At 48.4% G+C, this 12,519-nt stretch overlaps 1 protein-coding gene across 3 annotated transcripts in view; it reads right to left on the reverse strand.

Annotated features, from left to right (window-relative positions):
* Positions 1-6,209: 6,209 nt before the first annotated feature.
* Siah1 (siah E3 ubiquitin protein ligase 1) overlaps positions 6,210-12,519 on the reverse strand; it is a 31,156-nt gene continuing 24,846 nt past the window's right edge. For 2 of the 3 annotated variants that reach the window (XM_063249333.1, XM_013151980.3), the window contains exon 2: positions 6,210-8,131. In XM_063249333.1, coding sequence (XP_063105403.1) covers positions 7,281-8,129 — 849 coding nt within the window. In that variant the 5' untranslated portion in view covers positions 8,130-8,131 and the 3' untranslated portion in view covers positions 6,210-7,280. Of the gene's footprint in view, positions 8,132-10,202; positions 10,854-12,519 lie in introns of those variants that run through there. The other variant, XM_003469407.5, reaches the window with a different exon arrangement.

The following is a 12,519-nucleotide window of genomic DNA, read 5'->3' on the forward strand; positions in this document are numbered from 1 at the left end:
TGTTCTTCAAGTGTGACCCTAAAACCTATGTCATGCTAGATTTTCTACTGGAAATGCAGTTAACACAGCGATTTTAACTACACCACATGCCTGCACGCGCTGGATGTTACCATCGAAAGCTGTGAAAGGCTCGCCATCGCTGGCCTGGCGCCAAGGCTTAGGACCTGGTCCCTACCCAGGACGCCACTTGCCTACGAGTGGGGTTTAGCAGCTCTTCAAGCACTGAAGTCTTGTAAAGCGTGAAAGACCTCGCTGTTGCTTCCGTGTTGTCTAACTGGGGCTTTCAAACTTTTACGTGGCTCTGCCCACACTGATTCCTGCAAACATCTCATCAGAGACAGAAATCCTTAAGGTGCTAGACCACCCACCTGGAAATCCCATGACCAACCAACCCCACCTGCCGAAGTGACTGCTCCTGAAATATTATCAGACGGTAAATCTGTCCCCATAGGAGACTTGAATACTGAAATGTTCTTTAAACCTATTGAATGACTGTGTCAATTTAAATTAAGACACCCAGCTAAATTGGCTCAGCACAGTTCTGGGTGTGGAAGACCCACCCCAGAGGACGCACCAGGCTGCTATAAAAGGAAGGACTGCTTGTTTCTTGGAGGAATTGCTGTCTCCACTTTGACCTTAGATACAGTCTCCCGACTGCTGGCGCAGACTCTTCACCCCCAGCACCGATCCTTCAACCTCCAGCTTCCTGCCAGGACTTGCACAGGATGGACAACACACGGAGCTCCAGGCCTTCGTCTGGATCCTCCCAATCCGTGGTGTGCAAACGGACCTGTGCCATGCCAGCTCTGTGAGCCACCATCGTAACCCATCTGCAAATTCTTACATATCTGTCTTGGAGATCTGTTTCTCTAGTAAACACTAACTGAGGCAGAACTTGGCAGCAGAGAAATGGGCTTCTTGCTGGGACCATCCTTGACCACACAACACACTCGGTTCAGAAGCCTTTGGGACTAGTTTGTGAGAAACCTTAGGAAGTTTGGGGGTGCCAGCTGAAGCAGCAGCCTCAGAAACCTGAGGCTGCACTGGATGGGAGATTCTGGTCGGAAATCAGATCAGAATACTGCTGAAAATCCTGCTGGTAAACCAGGCGTGGTGGCTCACTTAATCTCAGCACTCAGGAGGCTGAGGCAGGAAGACTGTTGCAAATTTGAGACCACCCTGGGCTACAAAGTGAGCCCAAGGCCAACCTGAATCACATAGTGAGACCCTGTCTCAAACACACACACACACACACAAAGAAATTCTAGTAAAGACCAGGCTTGAGAGGGTTCTGCTGGCAAGAAGGGCTCCACTGATTATTGGAATCCAGTTGATGTTTATTATGGCTTGGTAGGAAGTTGGTCTGCATTTTGCACAGGTCCAGAGACTTTGCCTGAGACTGAGGTTAAGGGCGTGAACTAATCAGTCTGGAAGAAGAAATTTCAAGACAGCCAAATGTCAAGGCAGTGGCAGGGCTACTGATGGGCTTTTAGGCACATTATGTCAGGAGTCAAGAACAAAAGCCTAGCAGAACGATTTAAAATGTTGAGTGTAGTCAGAAAGGAAGCTCCAGCAAAGCTGTGGACTTCAAAGACGGAGCAGAGATCTTGACTGCTGAGAAGGAACAGTACAGAGATGGCCTGAGGACATCACAAGCAGAAACAGGACTCTGCCCTTCGAAGCCTCAAAACTGCAGAAGTGAGCAGCCCAGAGCACCACCCTCCAGAAATGGTGGAGCTTAAGGATTCAGTTCAGAGCGCCCGGCAGCCAAGGCACTAGAGCCTCAGCCAAGGGAGAAAGAAGCCGCCACCCACTCCAGCTGGCAACAGACTTTGGTATCATTCGTGTGGTGCTGGTTTTAGGTGCGTGCAGAATGCGAGTTATCAGCTCAGGAAGGCTTCTATTCAGACTTCAGAAAGCCTGGGAGGCCAGTAGTATGCGCCTGAAATTGCAGAGTGTGAAGCCAAAGGTGCAGAAGTTTGGAGAAGCCAGGAACACGGATCATCTGAGGAAAACTGGAAGGAGGGAGCAGAGCAGGCCCAAGAAAGAGCTGTGAGAGCTGCAACCACTAGTGGTACGGGAGGGTCAGAGCCAGCCAAGCCCTTCGGAGCTCACAGATTGCAGTGGAGGCTACAAGTGGGGATTTAATGTTTGTCCTGCTGGTTTTTGGACTTGCTTTGGTCCCATTCCTTTGCACCCTTGTTGGTACCTTTTGGAATAGAAATGTCTTATGCCATTATATATTGGAAATGTCTTCATTTGTAAAGGGACTCACTTAAATCTCACTGCTAAAACAAAATAGACTTGGACTTTTCAGCAGTGCTGAAACTGTTAAGACTCTGGCAACTCTTAGAGAGGTACTAAATGCCTTTGCATAAAGGGATGTATGTGAGTCTTCGGAGAACCCAGAGCGGAATGTCCCCCAAAAGCCTCATGCAGTCATAGGTAGGGCTTTCCAGCAGTGGCTGGACCTAGGGTGTGTGGTGCTAGGATAAAGAGTACTAATCTGTCCACAGGCAGGTCTGGCACCTGCCCTAAGCCAGGCAGCCTAGATATGAGCACAGAAGGGACAGAAAGAAGCTGCTGTGGTCCCCTTGCGGGCTTGCTTCTTCGCCTGCTTGCTTTTGCAGTCTCCTGCTTGCCACGGATACTTTTTCTCTGCGTGCCACCCACCTTGGAGCCAGCCAACCGTGGACTGAAACCTCTATAAACTTTGGGCCAAATAAGACTTTCCCCTTGAACTTTGGGTGTTGGGTATTTTGTCTTAGCAATGAGAAGAGTAAGACAGAGTTTACAGTGTGTGTGCTGATATGCCCCATACATCCTGTCCTTCCTTTCTTTTCCTGACATCAGTCAGGTTTTGATTTCTGGGCTGGGCGCAATTCCTGAGGCCCCAGGATCCCCAGCACCAAAATCCCCAGCACCCACACACAGTTCTCCTAGGAATGGGGACTCAGGTCGGTGTGCTTCCCAGTGCCGTCTCCAAGGACACATGATGACTGCATGGGAGACACGGGACTCTGACTCCCGTGTGGGAAGTGTTGTAGGCCCAGGTGATGGACCCCTATTAGCACAATCAGTCCGTGTTGTCAGACTGCCTCTGAGGGTAAAAGGGACTTAAAAGTTTCTTTATGAACTACTGAAATGAATCACAGTACAGTAAAAAAGTCTTTGACTATGAGCTACAAAAAGTGTTTTTATCAGGCCTGGGGATGCACAGCTGGGAGGCTGAGGCAGAAGGATCACAAGTGTGAACTAGCCTAGGCCCCTTACCAACCTAGTGAGACCCTGTCTCAAAGGGAAAACCAAGAAGGGGCAGAGGATACAGGTCTGTGTAAGGGCCTCGATTCAATCCCCGACTTTCACAGGTGTCTAACACTGTGGAACACTTTGTCAGCTTATAGATGAACCCAATTTAGGAACAATTCTGGAACAGAACACATTTGTAAGTCAAGAATTACTGTACTACCAAAAACTTTAATGTTGCCAATTCCCTTCCAAATCCAACGCTTATCTTAACTGAGATTATCAGATGTAAACATAAAGTAGTTCTATTTGGTTCTAATGAAGCAACATGTCCAAGCTCACATACTTTGGCCAAAGAGATCTGCAGTTGAGCTCCTCCCAGGAAAACTTGAGCAGTTTAAAGAAACTTCAGGGCTGCAGCCCCACGCCAGTGATTCATGGTCTAGCACCAATGCTAGTTTTCTGTTTGTTTTACTAACACTTAATAAATGAATCCCACAATGAAAACTATTTTTAAAAACCCAGCAGCAACAAAACAGAAACAAAATATTAAACAATCAGGGTAAATGCAACAACCAAAGCCAGTCAGTGGCTGTTGAAATCTTCTAAGACAGTTGATTTTAAAAGGTTTTAGAAAAAGCTTTAATAGCAATGAAAATTCACTTATTTGGAACACTCTATATTTAATTAGTTAAAAAGTGTCATCCAATGTGTTTAACAATACTAAATAATATAATTCAGCTCTCGTCAGAACACTTCTAGGAAACGGGAAATGAAAACCCTTCAGATTAAATCTTTCATCTTTTTACCTAGGAGCACAAACCTGTCAAAGTGCAACTTCACAAAATCCAGGGTTGTTTCTAAAGTAAAATTCAGACTAGCCTAAGCAAATTACATCCATAAAACCTGCTTTACCAAAGACATTGCCTAAAGCTGCACATGGGCAAAAAGAGTATAGGGTTCAGAGGGCCCAGGGGCTGCTGTGCCAGTTGGGCAGTGCAGCCTGGACAGCGGCGAGCCCCTGGCTGGGCTGCAGGTCTCAGCCTGAGGGAGGAGGCACAGGCCAAGAGGCATCCCAGGCGTGGGGCCCACGGCCCACCACACGGCCGCCCAAGCTCAGCCGGTGCTTTGGGGACAGTTCAGTATGGTTGTCCTATCTGGATAAACGTGTTATTTCTCGGGTAGATAACCCAGCTGGCTGAGGATCCGAAGCAGAAAGTCCTGGGGAAGCCTGGGGTTTGAACAGCCGCAGTGCAGTGTCTGCTCAAGGCTTCCGCACTGCTCGGCCTGGCCTGGGTCAGAGGGCTAGCGCTGCCCACCCACCCATACCCAAGCCACTTTCACCCGCTCCACCACCAACCAGGTGGCCTGACCAGGCATGCTTCTGACCCAGTATCTCAATCTGGCATCCTCACTAACTCTTGCAGGCAGATCTGAAATAAAACTCCAGCATCACATCACCACAGAGGGCCCTGAGCTCATGGGGTGGGGAGATCCGGTGTGCATGGATAATCTACAGCCACTCAGGTTACTTTACAGAGACCCGTGAGGCGCAGGTCCCCTTTGCTCCCCCATAGGGTCTGAAAGATACCACCAGTCAGGAGCAGGAGCAATTTAAGAACAAAAGTTTGACCTCATTAATCAAATCTCAAGTGGACCAAGAGGTGTGGCTACAGTCACCATCCCTCAGGCCAAGAACCTGGAAAAGCCTTCCATGGCCAGACTCACAGGGTTTACCTGAATTTATTCAAATTTGCAAAATCTGAGGTTACAATGAGACAACCTCCTCCGTATTTCCACTGAAAGAGTCCACTAAAAAGCAGCAATTTGTGACTTTAAGGAATAACCCCAATGGGAGGAGTGGCCCCCACCCAGATTCAAACTCTAGGCAGTGTCTCTTACAAGAAAACTACCACACCTGGTGGCACTCACCTGTAACCCTAGCACTCTGCAAAGCTGAGGCAGGAGGACTGCAAATCCAGTGCAGCCTGGAAAGCACAGCCAGGCTCTGGCTCAGACGTTAAGATGTAAAAAGTCTAAGGCTGAGCTCAGTGCAAAAGCTCAAGGTTCGATCCTGAGTGCTAACAAATGATGTACCTCCCCAAATGTACCTCCTCATGTATTAGGCTATATAAAGGCTGCTTTGCTAACCACATACTAACAGAATAACCTGGACATAAACCTGTGGCTGAACCACATTTATGGCTACACAGGCACATGTTTCAACCAATTCCAAAAATGCTTGATTCTAATCTTTCTTTCAAATGTTTTCACAGAAATGCCAGCCATGGTGATTATACCTGTAATCCCAGCGCTCAGGAAGCTGAGGCAGTTTAGCCATGAGTTTGAGGACAGTCTGAGAAACACGGAGAGTTCAAAGGCAGCCTGCACTAGACAGTGAGACCCTGTCTCATAAAACAATAAGAAAATACAGAAGTAAACTTATCCAGAACTGCCCAGATTTTTCCCTTTCCACACCTGTGCTACCTGTGAAAGCCACACAGTTATCTTCGGCCACTCAGATGCCAACTTCAGAATCTTGCCCTGAACCTGAAGATTCACAAGTTAGCAACATGGCACTGAAGGCACAGAAAGGTACCTGAACATTTCTGGGGTGCCTGTCATGTGACAAGCACAGCTGAGTTAACCTGCACCTCAGCAACGCTGATTTAACTCTGATTCTTACATACTAGGTACTGGGGCTCTGCATAGCTGATGGAGTATGATGCCAGAACGGACACCGGAACGCACGCAGAAGCCTGGCCACTGCTCAGGTCTCTTCACCACTAGGGCTATGAAACTAACTGGTTCTTAGCACTTTCGAGCAGAAGTGGTGGTCAGCACTCGGCAGATCTCCTGAGTCCGGGCGGGGGGGCCCAAAAATCCCAGCTGGCCGCAGCCCACACTACATGACTGCATGACTGCATGTCATCAAACTCAGATCTAAAGCACACACATTAAAATTTTGTAATTTGTCAGATAATCTTTTAATGAGAATTATAAAAGACCAAAAACATTTTTTTTGCAAACTGTCTTTTTAAACAAATGATTTTTTAATTACAAATACTGTGAATGATGATGTTTTCTTTTGCAAAACCAATAAATACAAGAACAAATTTTAAACATGTGATTTGTCCAAGTATCTGAAAAAGAAAAGAGCCTGGTTTTTCAGTATTTAGGTAATTCAGGATTTATTCCCTAACCTTTCAAAGAATAAGCCTGAGGGTGTAACGCAAACGCAAAGGGAAAGGGTGAGAGACAGACAGAGAGCATCTCTGAGCGGCTTTAAGTAGCTTTCCATAGTTCTGAGGGCTCCTTTCAGGGGCTCACAGCCTAGCGTGTAAAAGCCTCCTAGTGAACTGATTAATGAGGAAAGAATGCACTGGGCCCACGGACTGATGGCACCATAAACAATTATGCATTTCAAAGGACACTAACCTTAAAAAGGTACAAAAGAAGTGAGGAAAGCCCTGAATTACAGAAAAGAAAGTAGTTTATTTAATGAAAAACTAGAATTAATAAAAATTAGCAAATACACTCACACACCGGGTAAAAAAACAGAACCACAGCAGCACTATGTCAACTCGTGAAGGGGAGAGCGGTGGCTGGACCACCCAATGGCTTTCAATTACAGGAAAAAACAGAGGCGCCAGACACAGAACAAAAACAAAGTGAAACAAAAACCGGGATTCGCCAACATTACAATCAATCTACAACAAACACAAAATTCAGAATTATTTTACAATGCTTCCTTTCTTAATACAAAAGATGCCCATCCTGGGGGTGTGTGTATGTGTGTATATATATATATACACATATACATATATATATATATATATACTTTTCAGTGGTTTACTGTTGACTTATTTTTAAATATATTAGTGTTACTACATGCAACTGTTTCCTGTATTTAAAGCCTTTCGTTTATTTACCTTCCTGTGTCCAGCGAGAGTTTAAGACTGGCAGGCAGACATTCTCTGTGAAACTGAAGGCAACAGTTTTAAACACTGGCCCAAAAGTGTTTGACTGCCATTTCAACACATGGAAATCGTTACATTGATGCCTAAATTGCCATTTTCTGCAAAGAGCTGTGCAATGCTGGTATCAAAGACCAGGCAGTCACTATTCATGATGGCTGTTGCAATTCCCTCGTGAATAGACCGAGGCGTGGCTTCCCAAGTCAATCGCCGCCTATGACCGTTCAGCTCAAGTCGGTAAGCAAAGTTTTCAGCCTGCTTACGAGTTCCTATCAGTTGCACAATTGCGAAGAACTGCTGGTGACCATCGTACTTCTCCTGTTTCTCCAAGACCAGCATGAAGTGAAAGCCGAAACAGGACTGCATCATCACCCAGTCCACGGCACCAGGGAGGTTAATGTCTGTGGCAAGGAAGACAATGTCCTCCCCCTGCAGGGTGGTGATGGACTTGTGCTGGTGCATCAGGTGGGGCATGACAGCATCCAGGGAGCCTTGCCACTTGCAGGAAGCACCAGGGCAGGGGCAGGAGTAAGGCCTGAACTCGCACAGCTCCTCGTGGTCTGCTTTCTCTGTGTGGGGCAGAGTTATTTCACACCCAGAAGAGGCATATTTACAAGGGAAAAGTACTGAGTTGGCCACCTTCTCCATCGCCAGGTTGCGAATGGATCCCAAGGGGCCCCGGCAAGTCGGACAACATGTGAGCTTGGGGCGACAGTTGCTACAGACAAGATGGCCACTCTGACACTGGAGAATGGGTGGCAGCACATAGTCAAAGCAGACGGGACACTCGAACAGACTGGCCAGGTCATTGTTGGATGCAGTCGTGCCGGTCAGGGCGGGCACGCGCTGAGACGGTGGGCACTTGGAGGTACCGGTGGGCAGTGCAGTGGCAGTCTGACGGCTCATTTCTGGAATAAAAAGGTTTACAAAATTAAAGAGGCAGAAGACATATAATTACTGCTGTAAACATCACACATAAAAATGTAAATTGCACTAAAAATGCATTTTGTGCTTAGGTCCTGTACACTGGGTAAGCTTGCTTTTCAAACTGTCCCAAATCATATTTAAGAGCTGCTCTTTGAAAGTCCTGTAAACCACCTTTGGACACACTACCCAGTAAGAAAGGCTGAAGCAGACACTGTGTAACAACTGTATACACAATCAGAGCTGCTGGACTGGACAGTGCTCCATCTATCTCTAACTCCATCTATTTCTTTGTGATTTTCATCCAGCTGCTGACTGCTTCAGGGGTTACAGGTCCTGCGCAGTTCACAGGCCACAGGTCTCCAAGCCCTGACTGAGAAACTTCTTGCTGCTGAGGAGTATTTCCTCTAGAACTGTATTTTGGGAATGGGGTACAAGGAGCCACAGGGAAAGGACCCGCTACTACATTCCATGATCTTCTTTAATAAATCTTCCAAGACACTATCAGCAGAATGCGGATTCCGCTCCCCTCTGATCAGTGGCCCCCCCGACAGTTAGAGAAGACAGGGCAACAATAGAGAGCCACCCTTAAAAGTGTTAATCTAGTGTTTAGAGAGAACCTCACTCTGCTCTACTTCCATCCCATGATATAAATCAGATGATACACAAGGAGAGAGGACTCAGGTAAAACCACCACAGATGCAGAGCAGCACTTTGGACAGGCACACCCAGCAGCAGTCAAGTGAATAGAGGCTTCGCTGCAGCCTGGGGCTCCTGGGGCCCCCGAAACCATCATCAGCTGCATGGACAGCATCACTTATCAGACGAGTCTTTTGGAAGAAATGATCCAGCAGTACCTGGTGAGGGTGAATCACACAGAAACTACACTAGCAACTCTCCCTCAGGAATCAGCAGGTCACAAAGATCAATATGCTGACGTCCTCAGAGGGCGCTCAGGGAACACTAGGTCCCACTGCTATAAAAGGAGGCCTCAAGCTCAATGTTTCCTTTTAATGACAATCACTGCTCTGTTGTAAAGACCTTAATGTTTAAGAAACAATGAGACCAAAGTACAGTGCGGGTTCCAGACTACTCAAGTGACTGCCAACAGAAACTGTAAATGGGGGGCTGAGGCCGCAAACTGATTTCTCTGTGACTCCAAGGAACAGAGAAGTGTAATGGTCATTGAGCACGTGTGCGGCTGTGGAGATCAAACCCACACACACCCACACCCTAAGGTGACTTCCACAGGCTTAGCCACACGAATCAGCTTCCACAGAATGAGCAACACCGTCTGAAGCCCTGTGTAACCGGGGGAGTCCTGAGACACAGGGGCTATGGAGAAGCGTTCGCGTGCTCCCGTCTTCCTCCAGTAAGTTCCCGGTGCACAAGACTAGACATTCATTTTATGTCACCGGTAAGACAATGGGTTTATCAGTGCGGCCAATCATTCTGCTGTAAGCTCTATACGTATTTCAGGACAGTCCAGTACAATAACTGGAATTGTTCCATGAACACGAAACAGTCTAAGTCTCTAATGGCTTGCAAGCTACTGAACCAAACACTCACGTCAAAGAGCAGAAGCTGAATTTATATTTATATTTAACATAAAGCAGAGCAAAAAAAACCATGGTTATCCAATTTCTTGGCCTAGCAAAACAGCCCTAACATTTATCAACAGTTTCTGGTCTGCACTGTATTACTACTGCTTTACTACTTTCATGCAGAGCACACACTATAATTCCTACTGGAAGTGTGGGCAAGAGCTGCCAGCGCCTCTTGTGAACCAAAGCTACAAGATATCAACTGCTAAAACCTTCCGGAGCTGAGCTCCAAAGGTGGAACTCAGCTCCACGCTGAGCCGGAAAAGGAATTCCAGCTGCACACAGGCCTGCAGGAAGACCTTACAGCACAGCCCTGAGGAAGCCCTGTGGCTTAGCCGAGGTCTGATTTACAGAGGAAACCTCGCTGTCGGCCTCAGGCGTTCCCCAGCCCGACTCAGGCTCTGCTGCTGCTCTGCCATGCGTCTCCACGGCCCCGATCTCCAGCCAGTACCTCCGCCCTTCCTCGCCCTAGTCGTTGGTAGACACGCGAGCAAGACTCCCCTCCAGGTGCGCAGAGCGGGCCGGACGGGTTTCCCCGGCAGGGGCCGTGGGGCGGCGCATGGCGTCCCTGCGGCAGACAGTCCGCGCCACAGGCCGCTCCGGGCCACCGTCGGGGCTCAGGGGAGGCTTTCATCCACTGGCTCCCGGGATCAACGTCCAACCACAGACGCAGAGGAAAGGCCTTCGGCCCAGCCGGTGACCACACCTCCCTGCGCGCAAATTCGCCTGCGGCTCCAAAAATGGGAGCCACAGCGGCGCTGGCCTCCGTCCGCCTAAAAAGTTGTCCTGCTCAGTGTCAACGGCCAGGCTTCCGCCAACTGCCACACAGCGCAGACCGGGCGCCCTGAGGTATCTCCAGCCGGTTCCTCTCCGACAGGCTGTGGCCTTGGGAACCGCCCCGGCTAAGAAAACCAGCTGACTCCGGCCGGCCAGGCTGCGCCGGGTCGCTGGGCCCAGCCCAGGGCGGGGCCACCACTGGGGCGGGCCTGTGGGCGGGGCCGCACCCAAGCCCTGCCTGCCCGCCGGCCGGCCCCCAGCGCCCCAGTAGACCGCCCAGCCAGCCGGTCAGTTTCTCAGGGCTCCCACATCAATGCTGCACAGCGCGCTCTCCCTGCCATGCATCACACTGCCGAGTCGATCCGTGAATTCCCGCGTTCTCAAAATAAAAGTTTCTCACCCAGTTCATCTTACAGCCACACAGCCTCCCTCCTCCTCGCTCCTCTTCCTCCGCTGGCTGTCTGGTGCGCAGCGCGTTTAGCAAACAGGCCTGGGCCACCGGAACTTGTATTTCAGCCTCCGAACTGGTGCAGTGCTCTCTTCCCCGCTCTGGGGAAGGCCTGTTAACGCAGGGCGGCTTGCTTTGCTTTTAAACAAGCGTAACCCTTGCCCCATAAAGTCCCGTGGGCCTCGGCTGGGCACTGCGTCAGCGGGCGCGTCCGAAGTCTGCCTGGTCATCGCCTCTGCTGGGGCGGCTTTACACGCAGCCCAGAGCGCTATGCGGAACCAAGGCAGCCAGGGGCCCATAAGCCACTTTCGGGACCGACTAGAAACTCTCACCACTTTCCCACCTTACTAATACTCTGCGCGGTCACCTCAACCTCGTGTTAGTATTAGGCTACACGAAGCATCTGTGGAAAAGGAAATAAAACTGAAAACAGACACTATCTGCCATACAAATGTCAAGTTACTGCCACTTTTTTTCCGGTACCGGGAATTGAACTCGACCTCGCGCTTGCCAGGCAGGTGCTGTGCCCATCGCCTGTATTTTAAATGTGAATCCATTTTAGATAGGTCTTAGGTACACAGAGACGACTTTAAACACTGCAGGCAGACAACTCACAAGTACAGGAGAAGGCCAGCGTGCATATCAGACCTTGCCGGAGACTGCATGAAGTCTTTAGGCGCAGTCAGAGAACCTGGAGCCCCGGCAGTAACCCCACAACCGGAGTGCAAACAGAAGAGTTCTTGCAGACAAAGCAGGCTCCGTCACCGGGTCTGCTGTAAAACTTGATCTGCCCAGTCTCAAATGGTTTGTGTGGATTTCGATTCACGTATGTCACAGGTGGTATAATTCCAGGATAATCTCGAGTTGACAGCTCCGCACCAACAACTAGTGAGAGACCTAGAACACACACCCTCAGAGGTGCTTCAAACTTGCAATGGCGACCCATCTCTGCAGTGACCAAACACCATTCTGCTCTTAGCACTTTTAAATTTTCATTCCTAAACTGCAAAATATTTATTTACAAAGAGGTGAAAATTTCACAAAAAACATTTCAATAAAGCAAGTCTACAAACTCCAAAATCAATGAAAATTGAGCAAGAATATTATCTACCCTACAGCTCCAGCCTACTGTGGCAGGAAGTTTCCACAGATGTTTACCTAAAGCAAAACATTTCAGAATTAGCCTTTATGTTGTCTTGGTAATTTCATAGCATTCAGCTATTGCTCTGTGACATTAGCATCCTTACAACAGAAAGAAACAAACTTCTATTTTCAACTCCATGTGACTACATTTGTTGTCTCATAAATACTTACAAAATAAAACTTGAAATGGGGAAAGGGCAAATCAGGAAGACGATACACAGGGGAGGACTGGAAAAAGAAAAGGGAAGAAGGAAAAAGACCAAGGAATTAGGTATTTGTGACAGGATACTGGTAATTTTAGCTATATTTCCTTTAAAAGAGACAACAGAAAAGACACTATGAATTTGGGACAAGGGGTTCAATCTCCTGTATCCCTCCCCCAAAAAAAGAAAATGAGGCC

The sequence above is a fragment of the Cavia porcellus genome, unplaced genomic scaffold, assembly GCF_034190915.1.
Source record: "Cavia porcellus strain 051 isolate PalLab524CR breed Dunkin Hartley unplaced genomic scaffold, mCavPor4.1 scaffold_5, whole genome shotgun sequence".
NCBI classification, from domain to species: Eukaryota; Metazoa; Chordata; class Mammalia; order Rodentia; family Caviidae; genus Cavia; species Cavia porcellus.